Here is a 24,844-nt window from a genome sequence, read left to right as displayed (position 1 = left end):
AGCAAGTTTGTTATGGAGTCTCGGATGCACCCAGATCTAATCACTGAGATCAAATGACTTCCTTCTGTAATAACTCAGGAGTGCTTGTTGTGTGTGTGTGTGTGTGTGTGTGTGTCTATATGAGGCTATAGCTCTGTGCATTTATCAGCTCACAAAGTGTGTGTCTGTGCGTGACGACAGCTCTGTAAGTGGAATCACATTGTGCACGGGGTTCACGCTCACTCACGCCTCAGCAGCAGCCTCGTTTTTGAAAGAGCGACTTCTCGCAGTCACAAGACGTAACATCACAAGACACACACACACACGCACGCAGGGACAAAGACAACACTCAAATAGCAGGGAAGCATCAACACTATCTAAAAAGAGGCTCATGTACACGTTGAAACCCTATAAAAACCCTGTGTCTCTGTTGTGTTCCAGGTGCGTAAAATAATCCGAGTATGTAAAGGAATCCTCGAGTATCTGACTGTGGCTGAGGTGGTGGAGACCATGGAGGACCTCATCACTTACACCAAGAACCTGGGTCCAGGTCTGAAAGACTTAAACTGTTGGTTTAACGCTGATATGCAATGAGGACAATTCAATATGTTGGTTTACTACAGTCTAACTAAAAGGGACAATCAAGGAATTTAAGACCAGAGAAAATACCTGGCTGATTTGATTATTTCTTTTAAGTTTTCTGTGAAAGCAAATTCAATATGAAGGCTGCAATTATTGATTGTTATTGTTATTATCATCAATTCATCTTCGGATTGAGGATATTGTTTTCCCAAAATAAAAACATCTTTAAATGTTTTCATTGGTCCAGAAACAAAAGATATTCAGTTGAGTGTCACAGATGAGCAAAGAAGTCACCAAATGGTCAAATTTAAAGAGCTGAGAACATACCAATTAGGGATGGGGACGATACCACTCGTTTTGTGTCCGATACTGATATTTCGAAGTCGAGTATCTACCAATACCGATATTAGTCCAATTATGAATAAGTTTTTTCAACAAATGTTGTTCTCCCAAAAAGAAGAAACAAACGGCCCCAAATATATTTTTTTCGGTCCGATATCCAATCCAGTGATTTTGACCAGTATCGGGCCGTTACTGATTCCCATCCCTAATACCAATTGCATGAATGATTTTGGGTTATATGTTGGTGCCGTAAGGTGCCATATGTAAGAATGTGGCCAAAAACGGTTACTACATTCAAATTCAAAATACTGAGGTCTTTTAGATTTCGTTTTCTGATGTAACTGGCAACCCGTGGTTGCTCCGCAGCTGAGACTCTACTGACCGCAATGATTGGTAGGTGGCGCCACATGCCAAAATATGATTTCAAAACATAAGCATGATTTGCAGTCTGCAAAATATTTTTTTTTAATGCAAATATTTTGGCTGTACTGTTGTTGTTGGTGAGTTCAGTTTGTTATATGATCATTATTCCTGAGTCTCTGTGACATATTAGGAGGATTTTATGGCCAGTTGCTTTAGATTTATGACATAATGCACCTTTAAAGTACTTCTTCATTCAAGAAACTTAATCATTTAGATTAGAAAGGTGGTCCTATTGTCTTCAACGTGCTACTGAACCATAAACCTTGCAATCAACCTTTATTTTAGACAGATAAAGGTCTGTATGTCACAGCGAAAAACTAAATGAACCACTAACTACTCCTCTGACACTAAGATGCTGTGATTAAAGATCACAGTCTCTTCATTGGCAGGAGAACGGCTCCGTAAACGGGCTATTTATCATCGGAGCTGAAAGGTCAATTGTGTTGTCAGTGCGCCGTGGCATAAAGAGCTGAGGGAAATCTGATGCCAAGGTTCCCCCCATCGCACTCGAGTGATGCCGTCATTGTGCGAGATCAGTCATTCGTGAAGTAATGATGTTTTGACGTGTCGGAGCTACTCATTTGGCGAAAAAACACTGCTCAGCCTCTGATTGTTCCAGCGCTGTTTTGTCCCATGTTTAACCTGCTCCTAAGAACACATTATACTAATTTTTTTCCTTCCTTATTCATTCCTCAGGAATGACCAAAATGTCAAAGATGATTGAGGAGCGGCAGCAGGAGCTGACACACCAGGAGCACAGGCAGATGCTGGTCAACTCCATGGGCACTGTCAAAGAGCTGCTGCCTGTTCTTATATCAGGTGTGTGTGTGTGTGAGTTCATGTGCATGCACACGACAGTGCAGGTCACTGAGCACCCAACAGTTGTCATAGCAACACTCATAATTACAGTCATTAGTTGCTAGGGATGTCAGAATGACAACACACTGCTCTACCAGCGTTTCTCATACTGTACCTCTGCACCGGAATACTGACTATAATCCTCTGTTACTTGTCTGCATTCACTGTGGTCGTATGGGTGTTAAAATAGTTTGTCCCAATAGTCTTTCACAATTTAAAGTGGTGACAGTGGTTGGGGGTTCAATCGCTCAGTAGTCTCAGTGTCTCTGGGCATTCAGTCATTCATGGGTATGCTCATGGGTAAGTATCACCTGACCCTGATGTCTAACCCTCTGAGCTTCACAGAGCTATTTAGTGACTTTGAGCACAACGCTTTGGTGTAATGAACGTTTTGGTTCACTCTCATTGCACAAATGTTCCCCAGACTTTTGTTTTTACTGAGTAAATTAACTCATTTTACGCCAGTCACCTCACACTGGAAGGACTAAAGTAACGAGATGGAAAACTCCAAATGTCAGTTTCCTCAAGAGCTGTTGGAGACAAAAAACACAACCTGTAGAGACAAGAAATGGTAAATGGTTTGTATTTATATTGCACTTTTCTAGTCCACTCAAAGCTACTTTGAGTGGACTAGGGTTGTGGGCTATTTTTTACTCAAAACGAATATTAATGTCTACTACTTTTATTTCTTCTACTGCCAAGTGGTAAAAAAAAAGAAGCTAATACAGCTTTAAAGTCACTTTTTATAACAAAAAAATATATTTTATATATACTGTACATGTATATATATATATATATATATGCGTGTGTGTATATATATGTCTGTATGTATATATGTATCTGTATGTATATATGTATGTCTGTATGTATATGTATATATGTGTATATGTATATACGTGTGTATATATACGTGTGTGTATATACGTGTGTGTATATATACGTGTATATATACGTGTGTATATATATACGTATATATATACGTGTGTGTATATATACGTATATATATACGTGTGTGTATATATACGTATATATATGTGTGTGTATATATACGTATATATATACGTGTGTGTGTATATATACGTATATATATACGTGTGTGTATATATACGTATATATATACGTGTGTGTATATATACGTATATATATACGTATATATATATACGTGTGTGTATATGCATATACGTATATATGTGTATATATACGTATATGTGTGTGTATATACGTGTATATATGTATGTATATATATATATATATATATATGATATTTTCAAATCAGTGGTGGCTTTAATTAACACTTCTATAACAATTGTAACAAATGTGTGCTCCTTTAATCATACATGCTTGTGTTTTCTGTTTCCCAGCGATCAAGATTTTTGTCTCGACCAAGACCAGCCGAGGTGCCGGCGTGGAGGAGGCTGAGAGGAACCGAAGATTCACCTTTGAAAAGATGAGCGGCGAAATCAACGAGATCATCAGAGTGTTGCAGCTCACCACGTGGGACGAAGACGCGTGGGCAAATAAGGTACGGCAACCTGCGATGCACTCCAGAGGACTCTTTGGGGGATTTTCATCATTTTTTTAAACAATCCCAATACCTACAGCTCAAAGTCACTCGTGTTTCTCGCATACACACACACACAGCCACACAATCCACATTGGAAAGCATCTCTACATAAAAAATAACAAGTCACTCTTTATTTGTCTCCACTTTTCCTTTTACTTGGTAGCATAACTCCTGGTTTTTTCTTTTTCTGTTTATTCTTTACCTTCTTCCTTCATTCTTTTCCTCCCTGTAGAAGGTAAGCCTGCTTCTCTCCCCCTCTGCAGTTTCCAGCATGCATTTGTCTGTATGTGTGTGTGTTTGTGTGTGTGTGGGTGGGTGTGAGACAGAAAAGGGAAATGTCCAAATATGCTGTAAATATACTGTATATACACTTGCTGGCCACTTTAGGTCCACAGGACACTTAAAAAGGCAGGAGTGACACCTGGTGTGATCTGTAGCCGAATGACGCTTTTCCACTACATGGTACCGGAACGGCTCGACTCGGCGCGGTTTATTTTTTTGCTTTTCCATTCGTGATAGTTCATAGTACCTGCTGCTTTTTATTTTTAGTACCTGCTCTCGCGGGGTTCCAAGCGACCTGAGCCGATACTACGCCTGATGGCACCGGAAGAGTCACAAGTGCGACGTCCAACACAAGAAAACAAAGCGAACAATACTGAGCTTTAGATCAATTAAAAAGACTTAAACATCCTGAAATCTGGTGTTAATCTCCAACCGTTAGCAAGGGAATCTCAACATTTAAAAGAGAGAGTCTGGTGTATTTCGCGACAGCACTGCCAAAAGCCATGATCGCAACCCCTTCCGCTGTATTTCAGTTCAGCGACTGTGTCAGACGGAGTCTGTGCTCCGGTCCTGCAAGAAATACGGAACTAATCTTTATAATTAGCTGATTCTAATGATTCAGTTACAAAAACAACTGCTTTACAAGTCACTAGTTTGTGTGTGTATATTTATAGTAATGGAAATGTAGAGTCGTTCCGTGCCGTGCCGTACCAGTACCATGTAATGGAAAAGCAGCATTAGTTTGTGCATTCAGAGATGGTCTTCTGCATATCTTGTTCATTAAATGGTGGTTATTTCTGTTAGTCACTGTTGCAAGTTACTTTTGACTGAGCCATTTAGTGGACATTTTCTCTCTTTTGGACCATTGTAAACCCTAATGATGGTTAAGTGTGAAAATCCCAGTTTCTGCTGGCACTTACCACCTCTTACCCCATTCTGATTGTTTGTAATTCAGCAGGTTATCTTTGAGTAGATATTTGCATGAACTGGTAGACCTAATAATAAAGTGGCCGGTGAGTGTACGTGTGAATACAATTCTGTGTATATACAGTATATATACATGCTGGTATTGAATGGTAAGTATGCAACGATGTCCACTCACTGTTCGCCTTCTGTGATGACGTACTGCACTCATGCTTCGTTTGTGTCTTAAAGGCGCCATCTGTAACAATGCGGCCAAAAACGGTTACTACACTCAAAATCAAGTCCACCTATTTAACCACTCGACTACCGCTGTTATTCTCTCTGTGCATGTCAGAAGAAGACCATTAGGTTAGATTAGAAAGAGACTAAAAGACGCATCTCTGACATCTGAACTGCCGCCGCAGCCCGCGCCGAGCAGAACCAGCCGCAGCCGCTGACAGAGCAGAACTGTCGGTGCTGCGGGGGTTGTGGCTTCGGGTAGAACCACCACAAACCCCGCCGCACCGAAGCGGGTATGGCCCACTTCGGTGCGTCAGTACGGCAGCCTACAAAACCAAGGGAACAGTTCAAAACAGAACTCGACAGTCGAGCTATGATGCTAACTTAGTTAGCCAAGCTGAACTTACCTGTCTAGGAGAAGAGTAGCCCATTCTGCATCCGTTTTGAAATTCCTCTCAGCTTTAAACTCTCTCCACCGTTCAAAAGCATGTCCTATATAGACCCTCGCTTTGCCGCAAAATTTATCTTGGCGCTTTTGACATTCATACCGAGGTCTTTTAGGTTTCCTTTCGTTTCGTTTCAATTGGAGCTACGTAACAGGCAACCCATGGTTGCTCAGCAGCTGAGACTCTACCGACTGCTATGATTGGTAGACGGCGGTAGATGGCGCCTCATGCCAAAACATAATTTCAAAACATAAACAAACTTTGCAGTGAGAAAAAGATTTTCTTTTTATGTGAGTTCAGTTTGTTATATGAACATTATTCCTGAGTCTCTGTGACATATTAGGAGGATTTTATGGCCAGTTGATTTAGATTTATTACATAATGCACCTTTAACGTCCACTCGAGTCAAATGGCATGAAACAGATGACATTTTGCTGAATATACAGTTGATAAAAGACACATCTTAGGTTCATTTCCTTAACTCTTGCTGCTCGTGTGACAGGGCTGTCAACAGCACAGTACGATGACGCCGTTTACAGCAGAGTATAATGTCATGAAAATATTTTGGGCACATGACTTTTAGACCGTAGGAAGAGTTACTGGAACAAATCAGTTTCAGGACAAGTTCAACCTGTAACCCGGCATGTTTCTGTGTGTGTGTGAGTGTGTGTGTTTGCTGTGGAAATAATGCAAACTCTGTGCCTTATGAGCCATGATAAGCATTTACTGTCTGTGTGCGTGTGGGGAACCGCTCGATGTCTGTCGTCTGCTTAGGTCATGATGAATTATAGAACTAAACTCGTTGATGTAGAGACACATTCATAATACATGGGCTGCACTGAAGTAGCTTCACTTAAGACAGGAGAATATTTTTTCCAGTTCAATGAAAGGGTCAGATTGTTGTCTTATCATCGTAGGTAAATTATTCATTTTAACAACACATCGGTCGATAAGTATGTTCAATATCTTGCATGTGATGAATGAACAATTAAGTCGGACAATTACGATTGTTTGTTAAACAGCAATTCATTGTTGGCAGCAAATTCCTAGAGAATAAACTACATAAGTCGTCACCACATTTGTATTTTGCATTTTTATTTCTGTCAAAAAAACATCAAAAACCTACATCCTGAACCCATCCTGAATTGTATTATTAATAATAATACAATTCAGAACCTATAGCCTGCATTTGACCCATTTTTTTTGCAATTTTAATTCATGTTGGGGCAAATTAACTTTGTGTTTGTATTTGTCTTGACATGACCTTTGTGGACAGTCCGAAAAATATTTTCGCTTTTCTTTGGACAAGCTATCAAGTCAGTGTATTTTTAAATCATAATTATAGCTATTTAAAGAGTTAAAAAAATATGTTTACAAAGCACTATCATTTAGATTTATTACGCCACATACTGTACACAATGCTGTGTTTTCCCTTCACCTCAGGATATGGAGGCTTTAAAGAGATCTTTGGCTCTGATTGAATCCAAGATGGCACAAGCTAGAAGTTGGCTCAAAGACCCTCTTGGACAGCCAGGTAACTGTGTGTATGTGTGTGTATATGGGTGTGTGCTTGTCTTTCTATGCTTGTGTGGACCGACCCCTGGCAAAACACCTTTTTCATGGGGACATTTTTCCTTGTGGGGACATTATACCCGGTCCAGAACATGGTCCCCACAATGTGGAAAAAGTCATGAAGGTGAGTGTGTGTGTGCGAGTCTGTGTGTGTATGATCTTGTCTTTCTATGCTTGTGTGGACCACCCCCTGGCAAAACACCTTTTTTATGGGGACATTTTTCCTTGTGGGGACATTATGCCCGGTCCCCAACATGCTCCCCACAATCCTCATCCTATCATCTCATCCTATGGCATGTCGTCGTTTCTTAGGTGACCACGGTGAGGTCGCCCTGCGTGTGATCCTGGATGAAGCGGGGAAGGTGGGAGAGCTCTGTGCTGGGAGGGAAAGGAAAGATATTCTGGCGACTGCAAAGGCTCTGGGACAAATGACCGACCAGATCGCAGATCTGCGAGTCAGGTGACGGGGAATTTAAGTCTTTACAAGTGTGTTGATGTTGTAAATGTGTTTTGTTTTTTTGTCAACTGTATGTGTGTGTTTTTTTTACTTTAATGACAGGGGCCAAGGACAGACCCCAGGGTGTGTGCAACGTGCAGCCCAATGCTCTCAGGGCTTGGACTTGTTATTTGGCAAAGTGGACAGTGCTGCGCGCAGACTGGAGGCTCTAATCAATGCCAAGCAGGCCATCGCCAGGAGGCTGGACGCTGCACAGGTCAGACTAAACACAAAAAGCACAACATATATATTTATATAATATAATACATATAATAAGCACATTAGCACCAGGCAGTTTTATATTTTTGTCCTTTAATCACCTTTAAATAATAGGGTCCTCACTTCCTGGTTTGCTTTGTTACATCACATCACATTAGTAGTTTGTCTTAGTTAACAAGACGTGAAGTACTTTTGTCCATATATCCATATATATGTGCATGTGATATTTTATGTTCATTCTTTTATATGCACTTTAAGAAGTCTTATTCTTACATGTTTACTGCGATGTAACTTCCTGACGTAATATCTGAAATTTACGACACTCTTTAAGGTGGAGATGCTGAATTATCGATATGTTCAACACGAATGGAATAAACAAAACCTGTCAACATTCAAGGTGTTGTTTTATACATTGGTACAAATGTATAGTTACATATACTTTTATAAAAACTCACTAGAGTGTGCATTTCACATTTTGAACAGGACATTTGCTCCACAAACAAAGAACTTTCTGGTGTGTGAAGGCCACTGTAGTTCTTGCACTGGACCTAAGTGATTGTGATCACCACAATAAGTGCTTGTGGATGAGAGAAACAGCTATTAGAGGTTAAAACATAATTATAATATGTGTCAAATTTGTCACAGTGTAGAAACTTTCTTTTTTACAGGTTCTTACATTGTCAGTCATCTTCTGTACTTTCTTCAGGCCTGGCTGGCTGATCCTCACGGCGGTCCCGAGGGGGAGGAGAACATCCGAGCTCTTCTCGCTGAGGCCAAACGCATCGCCGATCTGTGCGAAGACCCCAAAGAGCGCGACGACATCCTGCGCTCCATCAGTGAGATCGCAGGACTCACAGCTCGACTCGTGGAGCTGCGCAGACAGTACGCTCGCTCTCTTGACACGTGCATGACTAACGCTTCATGATTGCTTTAAGTAACTCTTAGACCTTCTTTTTCTAGGCTCAAACTGCAACCTCATGCCTCCAATAGCTGGCATATTTTACCTGCCTGGAAATTATGCTGTTGCATGTCAACCATGGGCATCAGTCCCACCATAAGGTTTTTGAGTATTTGAATATATGACGGGGCTGTGGTACTTGTGCGGTGTTTTCACTTTGAGGATTGGAGAAAATACCACTCTGCTTCAGGTTCATGCCACTGAATTCCATCTTTGAGATGTATTTTTGTTTAGGCTCTGTGGCTTTACTAAGTGTTACAGCACCATTATGGACATGTTTTATGTTCCGCACCTCCACTGCATGTGTTGGCCATAAAAGGAAAGCAGGGATAAACGCAGCTGCGCTCCATATCCATGCCAAAACTATGGATCTGAACTTTAAAAAGGGAAAGAAATATGCTTGAAAGTGTGCTTGAACAGCTTTTTATCAAGCATTTTCTTCTCTCAAACAGTTTGTGCTTTTAGATATTTGCTCATTAATATACTACAATTATATTCTTTAATCTTTAAAAGTAATGTGTTACATCTTCATTTATTAGGTACACTACCGTTCAAAAGTTTGGGGTCACCTCTTCAATTGTGTTTTCCATTGAAAGTCACACTTTTATTCATCAAAAGAGTTGCAAAATTAATAGAAAATATAGTCAGGAAGTTGACTAGAGTAGAAATAATGATTTTTATTCCAAAATAATGATTTTGCCCTTTGTTAAAGAACCAACTGTTTTCAGCTGTGCTAACATAATTGGGCAAGGGTTTTCTAATTATCCAATAGCCTTCTTACACCATAAGCAAACACAATGTACCATTAGTTCACTGGAAATGGGCCTCTATACACATATGTACATATTCCATTAAAAACCAGACGTTTGCAGCTACAATAGTCGTTTACCACATTAACAATGTATAAAGTGTATTACTGATCAATTTAATGTTATATCCATTGAAAAGAAAAGTGCTTTTCCTTCAAAAATAAGGAGATTTCTATGTGACCCCAAACTTTTGAACAGTAGTGTAAGTTATTCAGAATGCTCTTATTATTAACTAAAATATACACCATTCATCTTCTGGATAAACAAGAAACAAAAATGGTAAAGGTGGCATGAGCCTTCAGTGGTATTTTTTTATTTAAGGCCGATGTCTAACAGGGGACTGGTGAAACTCTGTAAATCCATATTTTACAGCTAACCTCTAAAGCTTTGTTCTGTTTCTGCTGCTGCTGCCGCTGCTGCTGCTGCTGCAGGGGTAAAGGTGACAGCCCAGAGGCTCGAGCGCTGGCCAAGCAGATCGGATCGGCGCTGCTGACCCTGCAGTCCAAAACCAACCGGGCTGTGGCCAACATGAGGCCGGCCAAGCCTGCTGTCACCTTGGAGGGGAAGATGGAGCAGGCGCTGCGCTGGGTGAACAACCCTGGAGTGGACGACAGAGGAGTCGGTGAGTGGGGAGCCGTCGGATACATGAGACAGCGAACTCATTTCTGCGTAATTCAGAAATAACCACGGTGGTGACTGATGTTATTTCCTTATATGCCCAAAATAATGTATCTCATGCATGAATCACCCACTGACTAACTAACCTGACTCACTTTTCTAATGCCCGTTGCTGTTATTTTACTGTTTTGTCATTTTCCCTGTTTTTCTCCCATGCTTCCCAATGGGAGCAGAGTGTGAGAAGCTAGAGTGGGACACAGGTACACCTGCCTGCTGCATGCTTTCTTAAACCGTCAAACACTTCAGGTTTAAATGACACTGTGACTTATCTGAGAAAAGATAATTAGACGAACAAATGCTCTTTAAGAACGATGCTCAACGATGTAAGAAGACTTCTGTGTTTTTTCCTCAGGTCAGGCAGCGATCAGAGGGATGGTTGGAGAAGGGAAGAGGTTGGCAGGAGGCTTGCTAGGCCCGTATCGGCAGGATATGATTGGACGCTGTGACCGCACGGAGGCTCTGATGGCGTCCTTGGCGGACATGGCAGGCAGGGGAGAGGCCGAGGCTCCTCACGCGCGCGCTACAGCCGCACAGCTACAGGACAGCCTCAAGGTTGTTCAGTCATTAGAAACGTATGCTCTGCAGTGTCACCTTTTTCAAACCTGCAGTGAGCATTTAAACACAGAACCTTAAATGGTGGAGCCACAAAAAAAAAATATTTTCTAAGAATGATGCATCCATGTTGCCTATAAGTACTAGTCTTGGTGCAGAGCTCCACCTAGTGGACTGACACGTCACTCTCTGCTGCTCCCACCAGGATCTGAGGCAGCACATGCAGGAGGTGATGACCCAGGAGGTGTCGGACGTATTCAGCGACACCACCACCCCAGTCAAACTGCTGGCTGTGGCTGCAACCGCTCCTCCTGACGCGCCAAACAGGGAGGAGGTGACGAATGTTCCATTTGTTTTCTACTGAGAATTCCAGTATAACGCGATATAACATGTAAACGAGTGATGCTGACTGCGTCGTCTTCAATGTTTCGTCAAAAGGTTTTTGAGGAGCGCGCCGGGAACTTCGAGGCCCACGCAGGTCGGCTGGGTGCGACCGCAGAGAAAGCCGCTGCTGTGGGAACAGCCAATAAGATGACGGTAGAGGGGATACATGCTGCTGTGAAACACGCCAGGGAACTCACTCCACAGGTGCCAGGTTTCCTTTCAGGATTTTACGCTCCTGATTTAGCTTTCAAGTCTTGTCTTTCACGGTCACTAAATGGGACACGTGTGTGTGTGGATGTATGTTCAGGTGACCTCTGCTGCTCGGATCCTGTTGAAGAATCCAGGAAACAGAGCAGCGTACGAGCACTTTGACACCATGAAGAACCAGTGGATCGACAATGTGGAGAAACTCACTGGTGGGAATCCTCTCAGTATTTGTCATAATTCAAAAATAAAAAAATAATAGTAGTTGCCAACTGAGTTGTTGTCTCTGTGGCTCCAGGTCTGGTGGACGAGGCCATCGACACCAAATCCCTGCTCTATGCCTCCGAGGAGGCTATAAAGAAAGACATCGACAAGTGCCGCGTTGCCATGGCAAATGTTCAGCCCCAGATGCTCGTTGCCGGGGCAACAAGCATCGCGAGACGAGCTAACAGGGTCCTGTTGGTGGCTAAGAGGGAAGTGGAGAACTCCGAAGATCCACGTTTCAGAGACACGGTGAAACACGCTTCCGACATCCTCTCACACACCATCTCACCCATGGTCATGGACGCCAAGGCAGTGGCCGGGAACATACAAGATAAAGGTGCAGGAGGAACACAGCATATTCATATTGCATATTCCATATACTGTGTTGTAGGGAAAAATAATAATAATAAAAAAAAAAAATGTTCACACAACTTTTCCCCCGCAGCTCTGCAAAAGGCTTACTTGGACTCTTGTCTCAGGATCCTGGCTGCAGTGGGAAAAGTTAGAGAAGCTTTTCAACCTCAGGAGCCTGATTTCCCTCCGCCGCCTCCTGACCTGGACCAGCTTCATGTGAGCACACAAACACACTTTATTATACACTTTTTTTCATGGCAAGTCGCCATTAGATAAAAGATTTAAAAAAAGATAAAAGATTCCTTTATTGTTGCTATACGCAAGCACCGTACAGTGAAAAACAGACGAGCATTAGGTGGTAAATATGGTAAGGTAATGTTTAAACTAGGCCACATGACGACTCAGCGGGTACATTTCAGAGTACAATAAGGCGGAACGATTCCGAATAAATATATTGTGATTCATTTTGACAGGAATTGCGATTGTGATGCGATTCGCGATATCCGAGGGAATGGTGATTTTTTTTTTTTTAATCTAATTTTCATTCGAAAAACATATTTAAAAGGATTACTGTGTGATATTTGTGCACATCTGTGCAGAAACAAACATGTTCTCTTCGGTCTGTAGAGTAAGATGTGTATAGATTGAGAAAATAATTAATCTAAAATGAAAAAGTAGGCCGTATTGCGATATAATTTCCCAGCCCAAGAGTACAACAAATAATAATTTCATTTACACACTGTAAACCTGAACTAGCTCATACATTACTTGTTAATCAAACAATTTAAAGTCCAAATTATTCCTGGGGGAAAACATAATTTTATCTTGTAGAAAAAAATGAGAAACTCTGACTTCAGGAAACAGAAATGACAAAAAAAAAAAGGTGTCTACTATGCAGTGATTTATGGCATTTTTTAAAAACTGCATATTCACAATTAACTAGGTGCTTACTAATATATATAAGTTGCATACTTGCCCTTTATTAGTAATCATTAAGCATGTATTAATACCGTATTCTACATCTATTATGACATGAATTAAGATTTTTCCTACATAAGGTGTTAATGCATGCTTAATATTTACTAATTAAGGGCTAATATGCTACTTGTATGCATGTTAGTAAGCACCTAGTTAATGGTGAATATGTGTGCCCTAATCTAAAGTGTTACCCAGTTAACGTGTGTGTGGCTATTCCAGGTCAGCGATGAGCAGGCGCCGCCCAAGCCCCCGCTGCCAGAGGGCGAGGTGCCGCCCCCACGGCCCCCTCCCCCAGAGGAGAAGGACGAGGAGTTCCCGGAGCAGAAGGTCGGCGAGGTGCTCAGCGAGCCCATGATGGTGGCAGCCAGGCAGCTGCACGACGAGGCCCGCAAGTGGTCCAGCAAGGTCAGCTCGCACACACACAACGCATACGAGTCTGAGATTGCGAACGCGTTTTAGCAGGAAAAGCTCAGGTGGTGCTGACCACGAAGGTAAGTGATGGCTCAGCTCGTGTGCACCCTGAAATTGAGGGAGGTAAATGGAACTCAGCCATCATTTATTTCAGGGTTTCTCACTCCTGTCCTCCAACACACCTGATTCAAATGGTCAGCTCGACAGTGGCTCCTCAGGACCATGAGTGAAAAACCCTGATTTATTTGATTATTTACACCCATGATTTTCTTACAGGATTTCATTATTGGTCTCTGTGTGTGTGATGAGGAAATCCCTTCTCACATGCTAAGAAAATCCTAATATCAAGTTGTTTTATTTCACTTGAAGTCGTGTTGATCCAGAAATGTGGAGATCGGCGGCCTGATTCGGAGGAAACTGCGATCTTTTATTTGTTCAAGGTTTTCACGATGCAAGGTTGACAATCCCATTTTACAAATGCATTATCTCTGAAGTTGTATACACTTTAACACGTATTATTGGTGTCTGTGTTCCCTCTATATGTGGTGTCCAAGAGTTCAGTGTGTAGGAACTGTTTCTTGGAGCCGTTACGCTGTGCACAGTATATAACCACTGATAACAACAGGAATAAACCCCTCATATACTTTCTTTCTTTCCTCTTGGAAGCTCGGAAACAGTTTTCCCCTCTAAAGCTCTTCTAGGTTTCTTCAGGAAACCAGGTAGAAAACACTTTTGGAGCGTCTCATCACACACTTCTAGACTCTTAAAGGGTCCAACCACTGGTTTTAGTTAGTTAGAATTAAAAAATGATCAACTCAGCCAAAGCTTCAGGGTTCAGCACATCATCCATCTGCTTCCTGCCCAAACTGCTCCTCTTCCCCCTTTTTTTTTTCTATCTTTTTCCCGTGCAAGCAGTTTTCATTTCCCCTCTCCCTGCTCTTTCACAGTGCTTGCGTTTGCTCCTCCTGACCTCTGTTCTTCCACCCAGTGCCTCTCTCATACTTTAACTAAATGCCTCCTTTTCCCATGCTTCCCTCCCTCCTTCCATCCCTGGCTCTCTCCTTTCCCCCCCTTTTCTCTGCATTCCTTCTTCCCCCCCCACCCCCCATTCCTCCTCCAACCACAACAACCTCCCCATCCCTTTTGCCCCAACCCAGCCTGAGGAGGAGGAGGCAGTAGAGGAAAGGGAGGTAGATGATGAAGATGAGTTTACTGATGGTGAGGATGACTATGAGCCAGAGCTGCTGATGATGCCCTCCAACCAGCCTGTCAATCAACCCATGCTGGCAGCTGCCCAGGCTCTCCACCAGGAGGCGCGCAAGTGGTCCAGCAAGGTCTGCACACAGCACATGCACATGAGCGCTCACACACATCCACACGTGGGGGTCAAAAAGTGCTTTTAAAAAGGTGTGTTTGAGGATGCTGGGAGAGTTCTAAAGTACTGTTTGACCCCGACAATCAATCGCTCACTCACTCACACATGCACGCATGCAAATACACAAATGAAGAAACCCGCTGGAAGTTTAGCCGACAGTCACAGAGGCTCTGCATCTGTCTCTACAAGTGGAAACCCCCAACCAGCTGCATCTCACTCTTGACACATGGTTATGCTGACGCCTCAGGTTGCACTGAAGGTCTTAGAGGATCGTCGGAATGGCTCGTCTTGTTTGTTTGCACCACATAAATAAACGAGCACTTGCTTCACAAGTCCCCTCCCCTATGTTCATGATTAGGTAAAGGGGGTTTAAAGGAGGGGCCACTCGCTCTGTCTCGCTGTTATCGCTGTTGTCAGTCACTCCTTGTCTGGCCAACCTGTGAAGCCAAGGATGACAGTTTCCCCAAAGACTCCTGGGTGATGTAGCTCTGCCTGCTCGCCGAGTATGACCGCCTGTCGCAAGCCGTTTGAGCATATATTCAATATTCTTGATATTGGACTTGAAGTCCATGTACTCCATAGTTCTACTAGTAAGACGATTAGGCATACTAGGGTTAACCCTAACCCGTACTAGTAGAATGACTGTGTCTTACTAGTAACTTTTTTTCCACTACTAGTGCCACTTTTGGGCAAGCAAACCTTACTAGTAAACTACCGTGCTGCACTAGTAACACCAGTAGGCATGTGTCATGCACAAGTAGCCTTCTGGACCCTACTAGTAGCATCAAAAGGCATTTTTGACCTCACTGCTACTACTAGTAAGAGCCAAAATGTCCACTAGTAGCACAAGTGAGATTTATTTGACCTTACTAGTACTGGAGCGTACCTATATTCCCCGCTTTTTCTTAACGGGTCCAATGTTCTGTTTTTATCCTCTTTGTGTGCTTAACCATACCCACAGTTTGACAATCCTTCTCCGGGTTATATGGCCTCCTGGCCCTAAACCTACCCACACTGCCCTCTCCATGCCTAACCCTACCCTTTGGATGGTCTGCTGTGGGAGAAAGTGGGGAACATAGAAAGCGGGGAACATAGGGATGATCCCACTAGTACTTCTAGTGGGCATTTTGGTACTTACTAGTAGTACTAGTAGGGTAACTAGTGCAGCAAAGTAGTTTAATAGTAAGGTTTGATTGCGTTACTAGTAAGACACAGTCATTCTACTTGTGCGCCCGAGTAGTTCTACTAGTGTGCCAAATTGTAGTGAGGACCAAAACCTTACAAGTACATGGACCTTAAATCAGATATCAAGGATATCGAATAAATGCTCAAACGGCTTGTCATAACCGCCTGCTTCTGCTTCTTGTAGTCTCAGGGTGTGTACTGATCACTTGGAGCACGGTAAACATCACCTCATGGGCACTAACCTCAGGTTGACTGTGATTTGGGGGTAAATGGTTAGAACCTCAACATGGTTTTCCTCCCCCAAAAAACATAAAACTCCTTGAAGCAACTGTATGTGCTACTGAGCTCTTGCCCTGCATGCAGCTTTCTATTAATCCACTGGAAAATGTTGTGCCTGTGTTGCTTTTGTTAGGAGAGTTTGAGCACCGCTGCTTTCACTGTCCCACATATTGGGAAATGTGTGACCCTCATACACCACGTTTCTCCTTCATTCCATCTCTTATCCAAAGCCATCCAAGCTTCTCTTCTGCAGCATCCTGCTCACACCTTCTTTCCCCCCACCCCTCCTGTCTCCTGCTTCTTCGTAGGGCAACGACATTATTGCGGCGGCCAAGCGGATGGCTCTGCTCATGGCAGAAATGTCCAGGCTGGTGCGCGGCGGCAGCGGGAACAAGAGAGCGATGATCCAGTGCGCCAAGGACATCGCCAAGGCCTCGGACGAAGTGACGAGGCTGGCCAAAGAAGTGGCCAAGCAGTGCACAGACAGGCGCATCAGGACTAATCTGCTGCAGGTGAGTGTTCACTTAAAAAGGCATGTATGTCTTCAACAGGAAGGGATTCAAATGTGTTTATTCTGCTTCCACAGGTGTGCGAGCGCATCCCGACCATCAGTACTCAGCTGAAGATCCTGTCCACGGTGAAGGCCACCATGCTGGGACGGACAAATATTAGTGAAGAAGAGTCCGAGCAGGTAACCTGGACACAACTGTATCTGCTGGATTTGGATTGATTTATCACATTATGAACAAAAACATCTGTATTTATTGATGATTTGTCATGTTTATGTCAATGTCTGATCAGCTTATATGGAAAGTATCAGTGCAGGTATTTTTTTTTATTACAGATTGTAGTAACATGTTTCTCTAAAAATGAACAATAGTGGAAAGTTACTACTGAGTACATCTTCTTGGGTATTACACTTTAAATATAATTTCACATACTTTCAGTTGTACGCTACTTTATTATAGAAGGAAGGGAAGGTTTGCTTTGCTTTGTGATTTAGAGTTCACATTAAAAACATATGTTTTTAATGTGAACTCTTGGTGACAATATAGGTAACATATTATGTCACCTATATTAACCTCCAATATTTTACAAAGGTTATTATGTATCCTTATAGACACACAGTATATTATGACAATAAGAATGGATCCTACCACAAAACTGGACAAAATTAATTAAACATATATACACAGTATTTTAAATTAAAACGAGCAGGAGCTAAAGCAATAAATGCTGCGTTGATGCGTTAGTGATGCAACACTTCAGAGGCCTGATATAGAGAATATTAATTCTAATCTCATTGGAGCTGAAACAATTAATCGATTACTAAATTAAAAACTGATTGTTTTAGCTTCTTAAATGTGAATTTATACTTGGTTTCTTTGCTCCATACAACAAAGAAATCATTAAAAACTCAATTTTTGGTTTGTGGCCAAAACAGGACATTTGAGAACATCGTTATTTCAAACGATTATTCAATTAATAGAGAAAATAATCAACAGATTAATCGATTATACAAATAATTGTTAGTTGCAGCTCTAAATTTAATTTACTACCCATAAATACATTTGTGTAAGTGTCTAATCGAGTTAAAAAAAAAAAATGTCTTTGCATCTTTCATATCTTTTTCTTTTCTTTTCTTTAACCAGGCCACAGAGATGTTGGTCCATAACGCTCAGAATCTGATGCAGTCAGTGAAGGAGACGGTCAGAGAAGCAGAGGCAGCTTCCATCAAGATCCGCACGGACGCAGGCTGCACCCTCCGCTGGGTGCGCAAGACCCCCTGGTACCAGTAACTCGAAATGAGTAAATAATACTAATTGACTTGGCACAGATAGCACACACTGTATGTAAAAGTAGTAAACGTGCACACTCGTCATGAGTTAATTTCTTCCAAGAGGAACCTGCAGGTGTTTGTGTCCACGCTCCACAGCAGCGAGGAACGTTCCTTTTGCTATAAGCAGGTTCCGTTTATTGGAGTGAAATCAGCTTTTTTCTTTTTTTGCTCTCCACTTCCCTTTATCTGTAACTTTTTAATATATATTTTGTGTTACGAGAGTTTATCCAAATCCCAGGTATATATATATATAGATATATATATATTTTTTGCATGAATTTCTTTTCTACTTTTGAAGAGGTACAATTACGACAATAAGATATTGTCTCCTGGATGACGTTTGATTTTCATTCAGTTTTTCTGTTTTCAGGGAGAGTTTCTTATCGTCTACTGTACATACAATAATAACTATTTGTTTTATGGACAACACTAAAAGATGAGCCGTAAATTCACCGAGTCCAGGCGAGGTCTCGATTCTCTCTTCATGTTTACTTATAGAAACAACACGGTTGTTATCTGTGGATTTTCAAGGGCGACTCATCCTCAGGTCAAAGGTTATGACTTGTAGGTAAATGACAGTTTCTTAAACTGTTGGCAAAAAAAAAGGAAAAAAGAATGGTTGTTAATAAAATACATTTTAAAGTCGATACTTAGAGAAGACACGGATTTCGCTCAACAACGGCAGCATGATCGACAGCAAGCTTAAACTCAAGGTTAGTTCAGGTGTTTTTAATGCGTTTGGAGTTTGTTTAAAACTGTAAACAATGCCAAAGGTTTCGTTTTATTCCTGTAAGCTTCATAAGGTTCTTAACACGTAAATCTGTGCTCAAAAAGAGAGAAACTGTATTGTTGTTGTTTTTTTTCCTGCACTATCTCTGTAACAGTTGAACTGTTGACTCTTTTATCAAAACCATTCAGAACCTGTGATTTTAAAATGCCCTCCAACGTCCTGTTTTTTAGAAATGTACCCTCACGTAAGCTCAGTGAATAACCTGAAGTAGAATTCTGTGATCAGACAGATTTTCTAGATGTCAGTGAATTTAGAACATAAAACATCTTAAATGTGATATCAGGCTTCACGCACATTTTTATTCCATTAACAGTATTTCGTGTCATTAGTTTACACAACGGCTAATGTTACTGTTAAATGGAGAATTTGAGTACTCCCCTGCTTATAGGCAGTACGAGGGGAGCACTGCATATTGTTTTTATTTGGGCCTACTGAGTATGTAGCAGTCACTGAACCCCACACACTGATATTGAAAGGGTGTATGTAGTTCTGTGTGTGTGTACCTGATGTGTCCGTTCACAGACTGAATGTATTCTGATAGCGTCTAGCCCTGCCAACACATCTGCTGTGCCTTGGAAGAATAAAAAAAAAAAGACGATAATTCTGACTGGAGTCAGTCTTTCCCCCCCCCCCCCCCACATGGTACCACTGCATTAACAGGCACACATTCTGTGGGGAAACAGGTCACAGTGACATGACAACATGTGGTGATTATGGTAAGTACCATTTTCTATTCTTAATGTATTGTTTGGTCAGAAACTGCTCAAAAATACACTACCGTTCAAAAGTTTGAGGTCACCTAAACAATATGTTTGTGTTTTACATTAAAAGTCACACTTTTATTCATCAAAAGAGTTGCAAAATGAATAGAAAATATAGTCAAGACATTGACAAGATTAGAAATAATGATTTTTATTGAAAAATAATCATTTTGCCCTTTCGTCAAAGAACCAGAAAAACTGTTTTCAGCTGTGCTAACATCATTGCACAAGGGTTTTCAAGGGTTTTCTAATCATCCAATAGCCTTCTAACGCAATTAGCAAACACAATTTACCAAAATCAATGGATGTCTCTTCATTTAAATGCATATTTGTGGATTAAGCAAATTGGCCATAGGTGTGAATGTGAATGTTCGTTAGTCTCTATGTGCCCCTGTGATGGACTGGCCGGCCTCATGTGGAGGACAAAGCGGTAGAGGATGAGGGAGTGAGTTAATAATCAATATATCACTGTATCCCTAGTGCTAATTTAGGATCCAGTGCAGTTTTGCAAGTTTTAAATGAAAAAACGAAAAGCATTTCATAGCTATATGTATTGATTGTGAAACTATTTCATGGCAAATGTTCATAGCAAAAAAAAAAAAGACACAAAACATGATTGTAAAGCTTTTATAAGACAACTTATACAGTACACTAAAATACAAATTCATACTTCATACAAGAGCTTTAAGTAGTATTTTTCCACATGGACAATTGATTGTGCAAATGCTGTGCAGAAGCAAAGTCGTTGCTTTCAAGGTTTGTGTGAGGATCTTTGTAGTCCTGTTTCTAGGCTTTTGTGGTAGTTGTGCTCCAAAAGTCAAATATGTACCTTAGATATAAAGCTATATTTAGGATATACACCCCTTTTGTTCTTGAACACGTGTAGATTGTGCTGTGTGTGCTGAACAAAGCACTTTAACCTCCTCTTACAAGGCCACGCTAAAGAGAATGAATGTGTGCAAAAATACCTGTAAAATAAGCACATCCGTACAGTACTGAGCAAAAGTCTGAGCTCACCACCAGCTTTTCTGTCTTTAAGGAAAGCGAGAGTTGTTATTTTCTGAAACAAATCTACTTTTGCACAGTACTGTAAGAACCGTACATGCATGGCTGTATAGGTGCGTTGTAGTGAAGTCGTTAAGTGAGCTGTGAGTGTCCCTTTCAAACCCAAACATTCCCCTTAAGCAACACTCGAAAAGTGTTAGACAAAGAAAAAAGAAACAAAAAGAAAGCACAATAAAAACTAAAAGCACTTCAATGAAGTCAAATTGATTCTTAAGGCATCCCTTTACAGGCCACAAATGCATACTTTTACATCAACAGTATGTAATGTCAAACACATAAAAAACATCTGTTGGAATGCAGTAACGTATTATTAAGAATGAGCTGCAGGTTGTGTAAGAGACTTTGAGATGTGGGTGACCTTGCCTCATACTTGGCACACTGACCTTGAGCCTCACCGGACACTCCTCGCTCAGGTTCGCACTTGGAATTTACCCGCTTTAGTCATATACTTGACTCCTTTGAATGGCTTGTACTTCTCTCCGTACATGTCGAGACGATTCACCTTGAGACCTGTGAAGAGACGCAAAGAATGCATGTGTGAATTTTCAGGAATTGCCATTCTCACACCAGCTCCTTTGTCTTAATCCCCAGATTATGTCTGTGTGAGCTCATGTGAACAGCAGGAGAAACTCCAGACAATCCACAGTGCAGTGAATGGCCGAGTGTCCTGCGTCAGGAGACTCCGCTGCTGTTGTGAATGTGTCTCACCCAAACAATGTCCTGCTACATTCCTGATATGAGATCAGCAAACTAGGAAAATGTCCAGATCCCAATTCTCTGGACGTTAAACAGCTATTGAAAAAAAAAAAGAAGGATTACCTGAGATGGCCAGCTGCTGTATCTTCAGCTTAATGTCGAGAGCAGGGTTCTCTTCAGGTTTGGGGGCTCCCGACTGCACGCTCAGTGTCCCTCGCAGGTTGGGAAGCTTTTGGGGGTTCAGTTTCCCGATGTCCCAAACCAACACCTGGAGTAAGGATAATAAATCAGCTTTATTTTCTAAGTAAAAATGAAATCTAATGTTTTTAAGAGGCTGTTTTTAATGATAGATTATACTGTAGGTGTAGACAGCATCTGGAAACAAAAAACTGAGACACTGAAATGTCCTAAGGTTGCCTTTCTTCTCTGCTGAAGTCAAACCTGGTTAGTTGGTTACCTTAGTGGCGAGGTCATAGGTGTAGTTTCCCTGTGAGGATGTGAGGTTGACACTGAGCACAGCTTTGGGCATGTGCACCGAGACCATCAAGCCCTCCACCATCTTCCCCATGGTCTGCTTGGGTCCAATCGTGATGTCCAGTCGACCGCAAGATCCTGTCTCAAAGAAGCTGATGTTCTGCTTCACGTACACCGGGATAGCTACAAGACTGAGAATAGAAACGAAACAGAAAATAATTTCTCATTTAGTTTTCATGAAGACGAAAGACTGTTTTTTCTAAACTATGAATTGTGAATGGCACACAAAGTCGTGCCTGTGCTTACTTTTGAGCGCTGACGTGATAAGTCATGAGCGTGAAGTTTCCGTCTGGTGGGATGAACGAGAGGACGCGCTCCGACTCCCAGCGTTTAAACCGCACGCACGGGTGGAAACTCACATCGTCGAGAAGACGAGGATTCTGTCATCGAAACAAAAGAGCACCACCATCGCCGCTGCTGTTGAGCTAAAGTCTACACAAGCATTTACAGAGAAACACAGATATGGACAAGGACATGAACTCACCATGAAGGACAGAGTCAGGTCAGGCATCCCAGTGAGCCTCGCGCAGGCTTCGATTACACCCTGGATCTCTGCAAATACGGTCATGCCTGAATGAAGAAAGGTTGAGGAAAATACAATCACTAAAATTTCTGCCAAAAAAGGTAGCCGTCTTCTGCAAACAAGAGGTTGTATGTACCCGATTTGTCCACAATGGCGTCAATTTCCTCTATCACGTCAAAATATGCCTCATTATTGGTGTATTTAACACTAGCCCGTCTCCATGGAATATTGGACAGTTGACCTGTTGGCAGCTTATCTCCAACATTACTTCCTCCTGGGGAAAAAAAAACAGCAAAAAAAGTTAATTTGCACGTAAAAACTACAGATCTGTGTCAGGGCGACGACCTCTGCTTACCTGTGAGCGTATTGACGACCGATCGCAGGATGGTGGGAGGTTTGATCATCTCTTTGAGGACGTTGGACTCTGTCGCCAGCGGAAAGCCGTTGTCCAGCATCTCCTCCAGCAGCTCGTACACCGTCACCACATTGTCCTTGATTATAGATTCGGAGCATTCTCCAAAGTAGTCCTGAGCAACAAAATCCTATGTCAAACTAACTGGACTGGACTGTAAGAAAGGGCTTGTGGTATAGAATGAATGTACAATATACAGAGCGAAAGTGTAGTTTCTGCACATTAATGCTTCAGTGGTGGCTTTGAGTAGCTCCTGTTTTCACATTATTGCTGCCACTAATTTTCTTAATCTCTTTGATGTCAAAAATACATCAGATAATTTCCTATTGCACAAGATTGTGTAATCACATTGCTGGTAATAAGATTTCCAGTTATCCCTTTTGCAAAATGATGTTTCCTAAAACGTAATGTTTGTCATTTAATAAAGCGCAATCTGCTTGTAACGCTCCATAATCGACGTGAGACGCACTTTTTTGAGTGTTTCCTTAATTGGCTAAAAAAAATTTCCCAATATCTCCAATGGCAGCCACTGAGCATACACCTGCCAGCTTGACCTACAACCAAGTAAGTGGTAAAATGTGGTTGAGTTTGGTGCAGACTCGTGTCAAGACTGTGAGTCAAATTCCCTTTGTACCACATATTTTAATACTTTGGAAGATCAGTTTGACAAACCTGAAAAGTGTCTGCCACCCTGTGCAGGAACTCGATGACAAACAGTGGAGGGACCTCAGTCTGGATGACCGAGAGAAAAAAGAGCTTGTCTCTGTAGATGGAGATGAGATAGTGGTGAGGGGTCTGCAGCACGGGGGCAACATTCTCCGGCTCCACCGCCTTCTCCTTCGCCTCAATGAAGTAATCGCACACGCTTCGGCTGATGACACTCTTCCAGTGTTTCTCCAGGAAGATGTCTCCCGTGTGATTAATCAGGAACAGGCTGTGGATCATCTCAGCTGCAACAATGAGCCAATTGTCAGTGTTCAGCAAGTTAGACTATAGACAATGTTTTTGATTTAACACATTTAGTGTTGGTTAACTGTCAATGCTAGCACCAGAATCTGTTTGAATAAGTTCATATCTTTTCAGAATAAAAGCTCTGAACTTGATATGGTAAGCAAATCATTTAAAATCAGATTTGTTATATCGTCTGTCTGGCCAAATATTGATGCTGGCGGGCCAGTTTTGGCCCACGAGCCACAAATTGCTGACCACTGGTCTACTGTATTACATACAAATGTGTAACACACCCCCAGTTAAAAAGCTGAACTATACATTTAATGTGTTTTTTAAGAAACATAACATCAATGGTTTGAATAAAACAAACCAAAAAAACACACAATCGGTCATTGAATCAAATTAAAGCGATACAAATGAAACCGTTGACACTGCTAATGTGGCACACTAACTTTAACTTCGAGTAATATGATGAACCGACTGGTAAACACGTTTTCTTTTCTTTTTTTTTGTACATCCGTGTCTTATTGTTTAGTCATGATCCAACTTGACGGCGACATGAAGACGTTAATCGTGCGATAGTGCAGAGAAAGTTTGACAATAATCCTAAAAAGCAGAAAGTTTTACCTGCTCACTCCAGCTGCCACTGATGTGTCACTCTGTGCCAATATGGCAGAAGAGTGTGAGCAGCTGAGGAGGCGCCTGCAAGTGTCCGAACACGTAAGCGCTGCGTAATCACGATTACACGCCGAAATACCACAAAAAACGCCAACCGCTGTTAGTTAAGCATTGTGATTGTTTTTTTGGCGTGTTCAAATATTCACCAACTGCACAAATCGAACCCGATCGATACTTTCAGAGCGAAGTGTTTGCACTTATTAATCAGGCGCCGTCAGCGGACAGCTACTTTAGATTGTATTACCCCGCGTTTGGTC

The 24,844-nt window shown here is 41.8% G+C and overlaps 2 protein-coding genes across 3 annotated transcripts in view; one reads left to right on the top strand and one right to left on the bottom strand.

Moving 5' to 3' along the window:
• LOC310934388 (vinculin-like) overlaps nucleotides 1-19,552 on the top strand; it is a 29,926-nt gene extending 10,374 nt beyond the window's left edge. Inside the window, exons 5-23 of one of the 2 annotated variants that reach the window (XM_083898101.1) lie at nucleotides 421-529; nucleotides 2,023-2,145; nucleotides 3,546-3,706; nucleotides 7,063-7,153; nucleotides 7,504-7,651; nucleotides 7,751-7,904; nucleotides 8,613-8,788; nucleotides 10,105-10,295; nucleotides 10,704-10,903; nucleotides 11,109-11,237; nucleotides 11,342-11,491; nucleotides 11,595-11,703; nucleotides 11,790-12,092; nucleotides 12,201-12,325; nucleotides 13,307-13,492; nucleotides 14,656-14,832; nucleotides 16,646-16,849; nucleotides 16,924-17,028; nucleotides 17,990-19,552. In XM_083898101.1, the coding sequence (XP_083754227.1) occupies nucleotides 421-529; nucleotides 2,023-2,145; nucleotides 3,546-3,706; nucleotides 7,063-7,153; nucleotides 7,504-7,651; nucleotides 7,751-7,904; nucleotides 8,613-8,788; nucleotides 10,105-10,295; nucleotides 10,704-10,903; nucleotides 11,109-11,237; nucleotides 11,342-11,491; nucleotides 11,595-11,703; nucleotides 11,790-12,092; nucleotides 12,201-12,325; nucleotides 13,307-13,492; nucleotides 14,656-14,832; nucleotides 16,646-16,849; nucleotides 16,924-17,028; nucleotides 17,990-18,136 (2,988 nt within the window). In that variant the 3' untranslated portion in view covers nucleotides 18,137-19,552. The other variant, XM_083898102.1, reaches the window with a different exon arrangement.
• Nucleotides 19,553-21,038: 1,486 nt separating this feature from the next.
• Nucleotides 21,039-24,560, bottom strand: ap3m1 (adaptor related protein complex 3 subunit mu 1). The gene is made up of 9 exons (XM_083898136.1): nucleotides 24,537-24,560; nucleotides 23,631-23,908; nucleotides 22,902-23,073; nucleotides 22,683-22,820; nucleotides 22,508-22,593; nucleotides 22,270-22,403; nucleotides 21,947-22,154; nucleotides 21,613-21,757; nucleotides 21,039-21,303 (listed from the first exon to the last, which is right to left on the bottom strand). Exons 2-9 carry the CDS (start codon nucleotides 23,901-23,903, stop codon nucleotides 21,203-21,205), a joined length of 1,257 nt encoding a protein of 418 aa, XP_083754262.1. The 5' UTR covers nucleotides 23,904-23,908; nucleotides 24,537-24,560; the 3' UTR covers nucleotides 21,039-21,202.
• Nucleotides 24,561-24,844: the final 284 nt, after the last annotated feature.

Source organism: Microchirus variegatus, assembly GCF_963457635.1.
Source record: "Microchirus variegatus genome assembly, chromosome: 11".
NCBI lineage: Eukaryota > Metazoa > Chordata > Actinopteri > Pleuronectiformes > Soleidae > Microchirus > Microchirus variegatus.
Note: the sequence above shows the minus strand (reverse complement) of the source record. Positions and strands in the feature narration are given on the sequence as shown.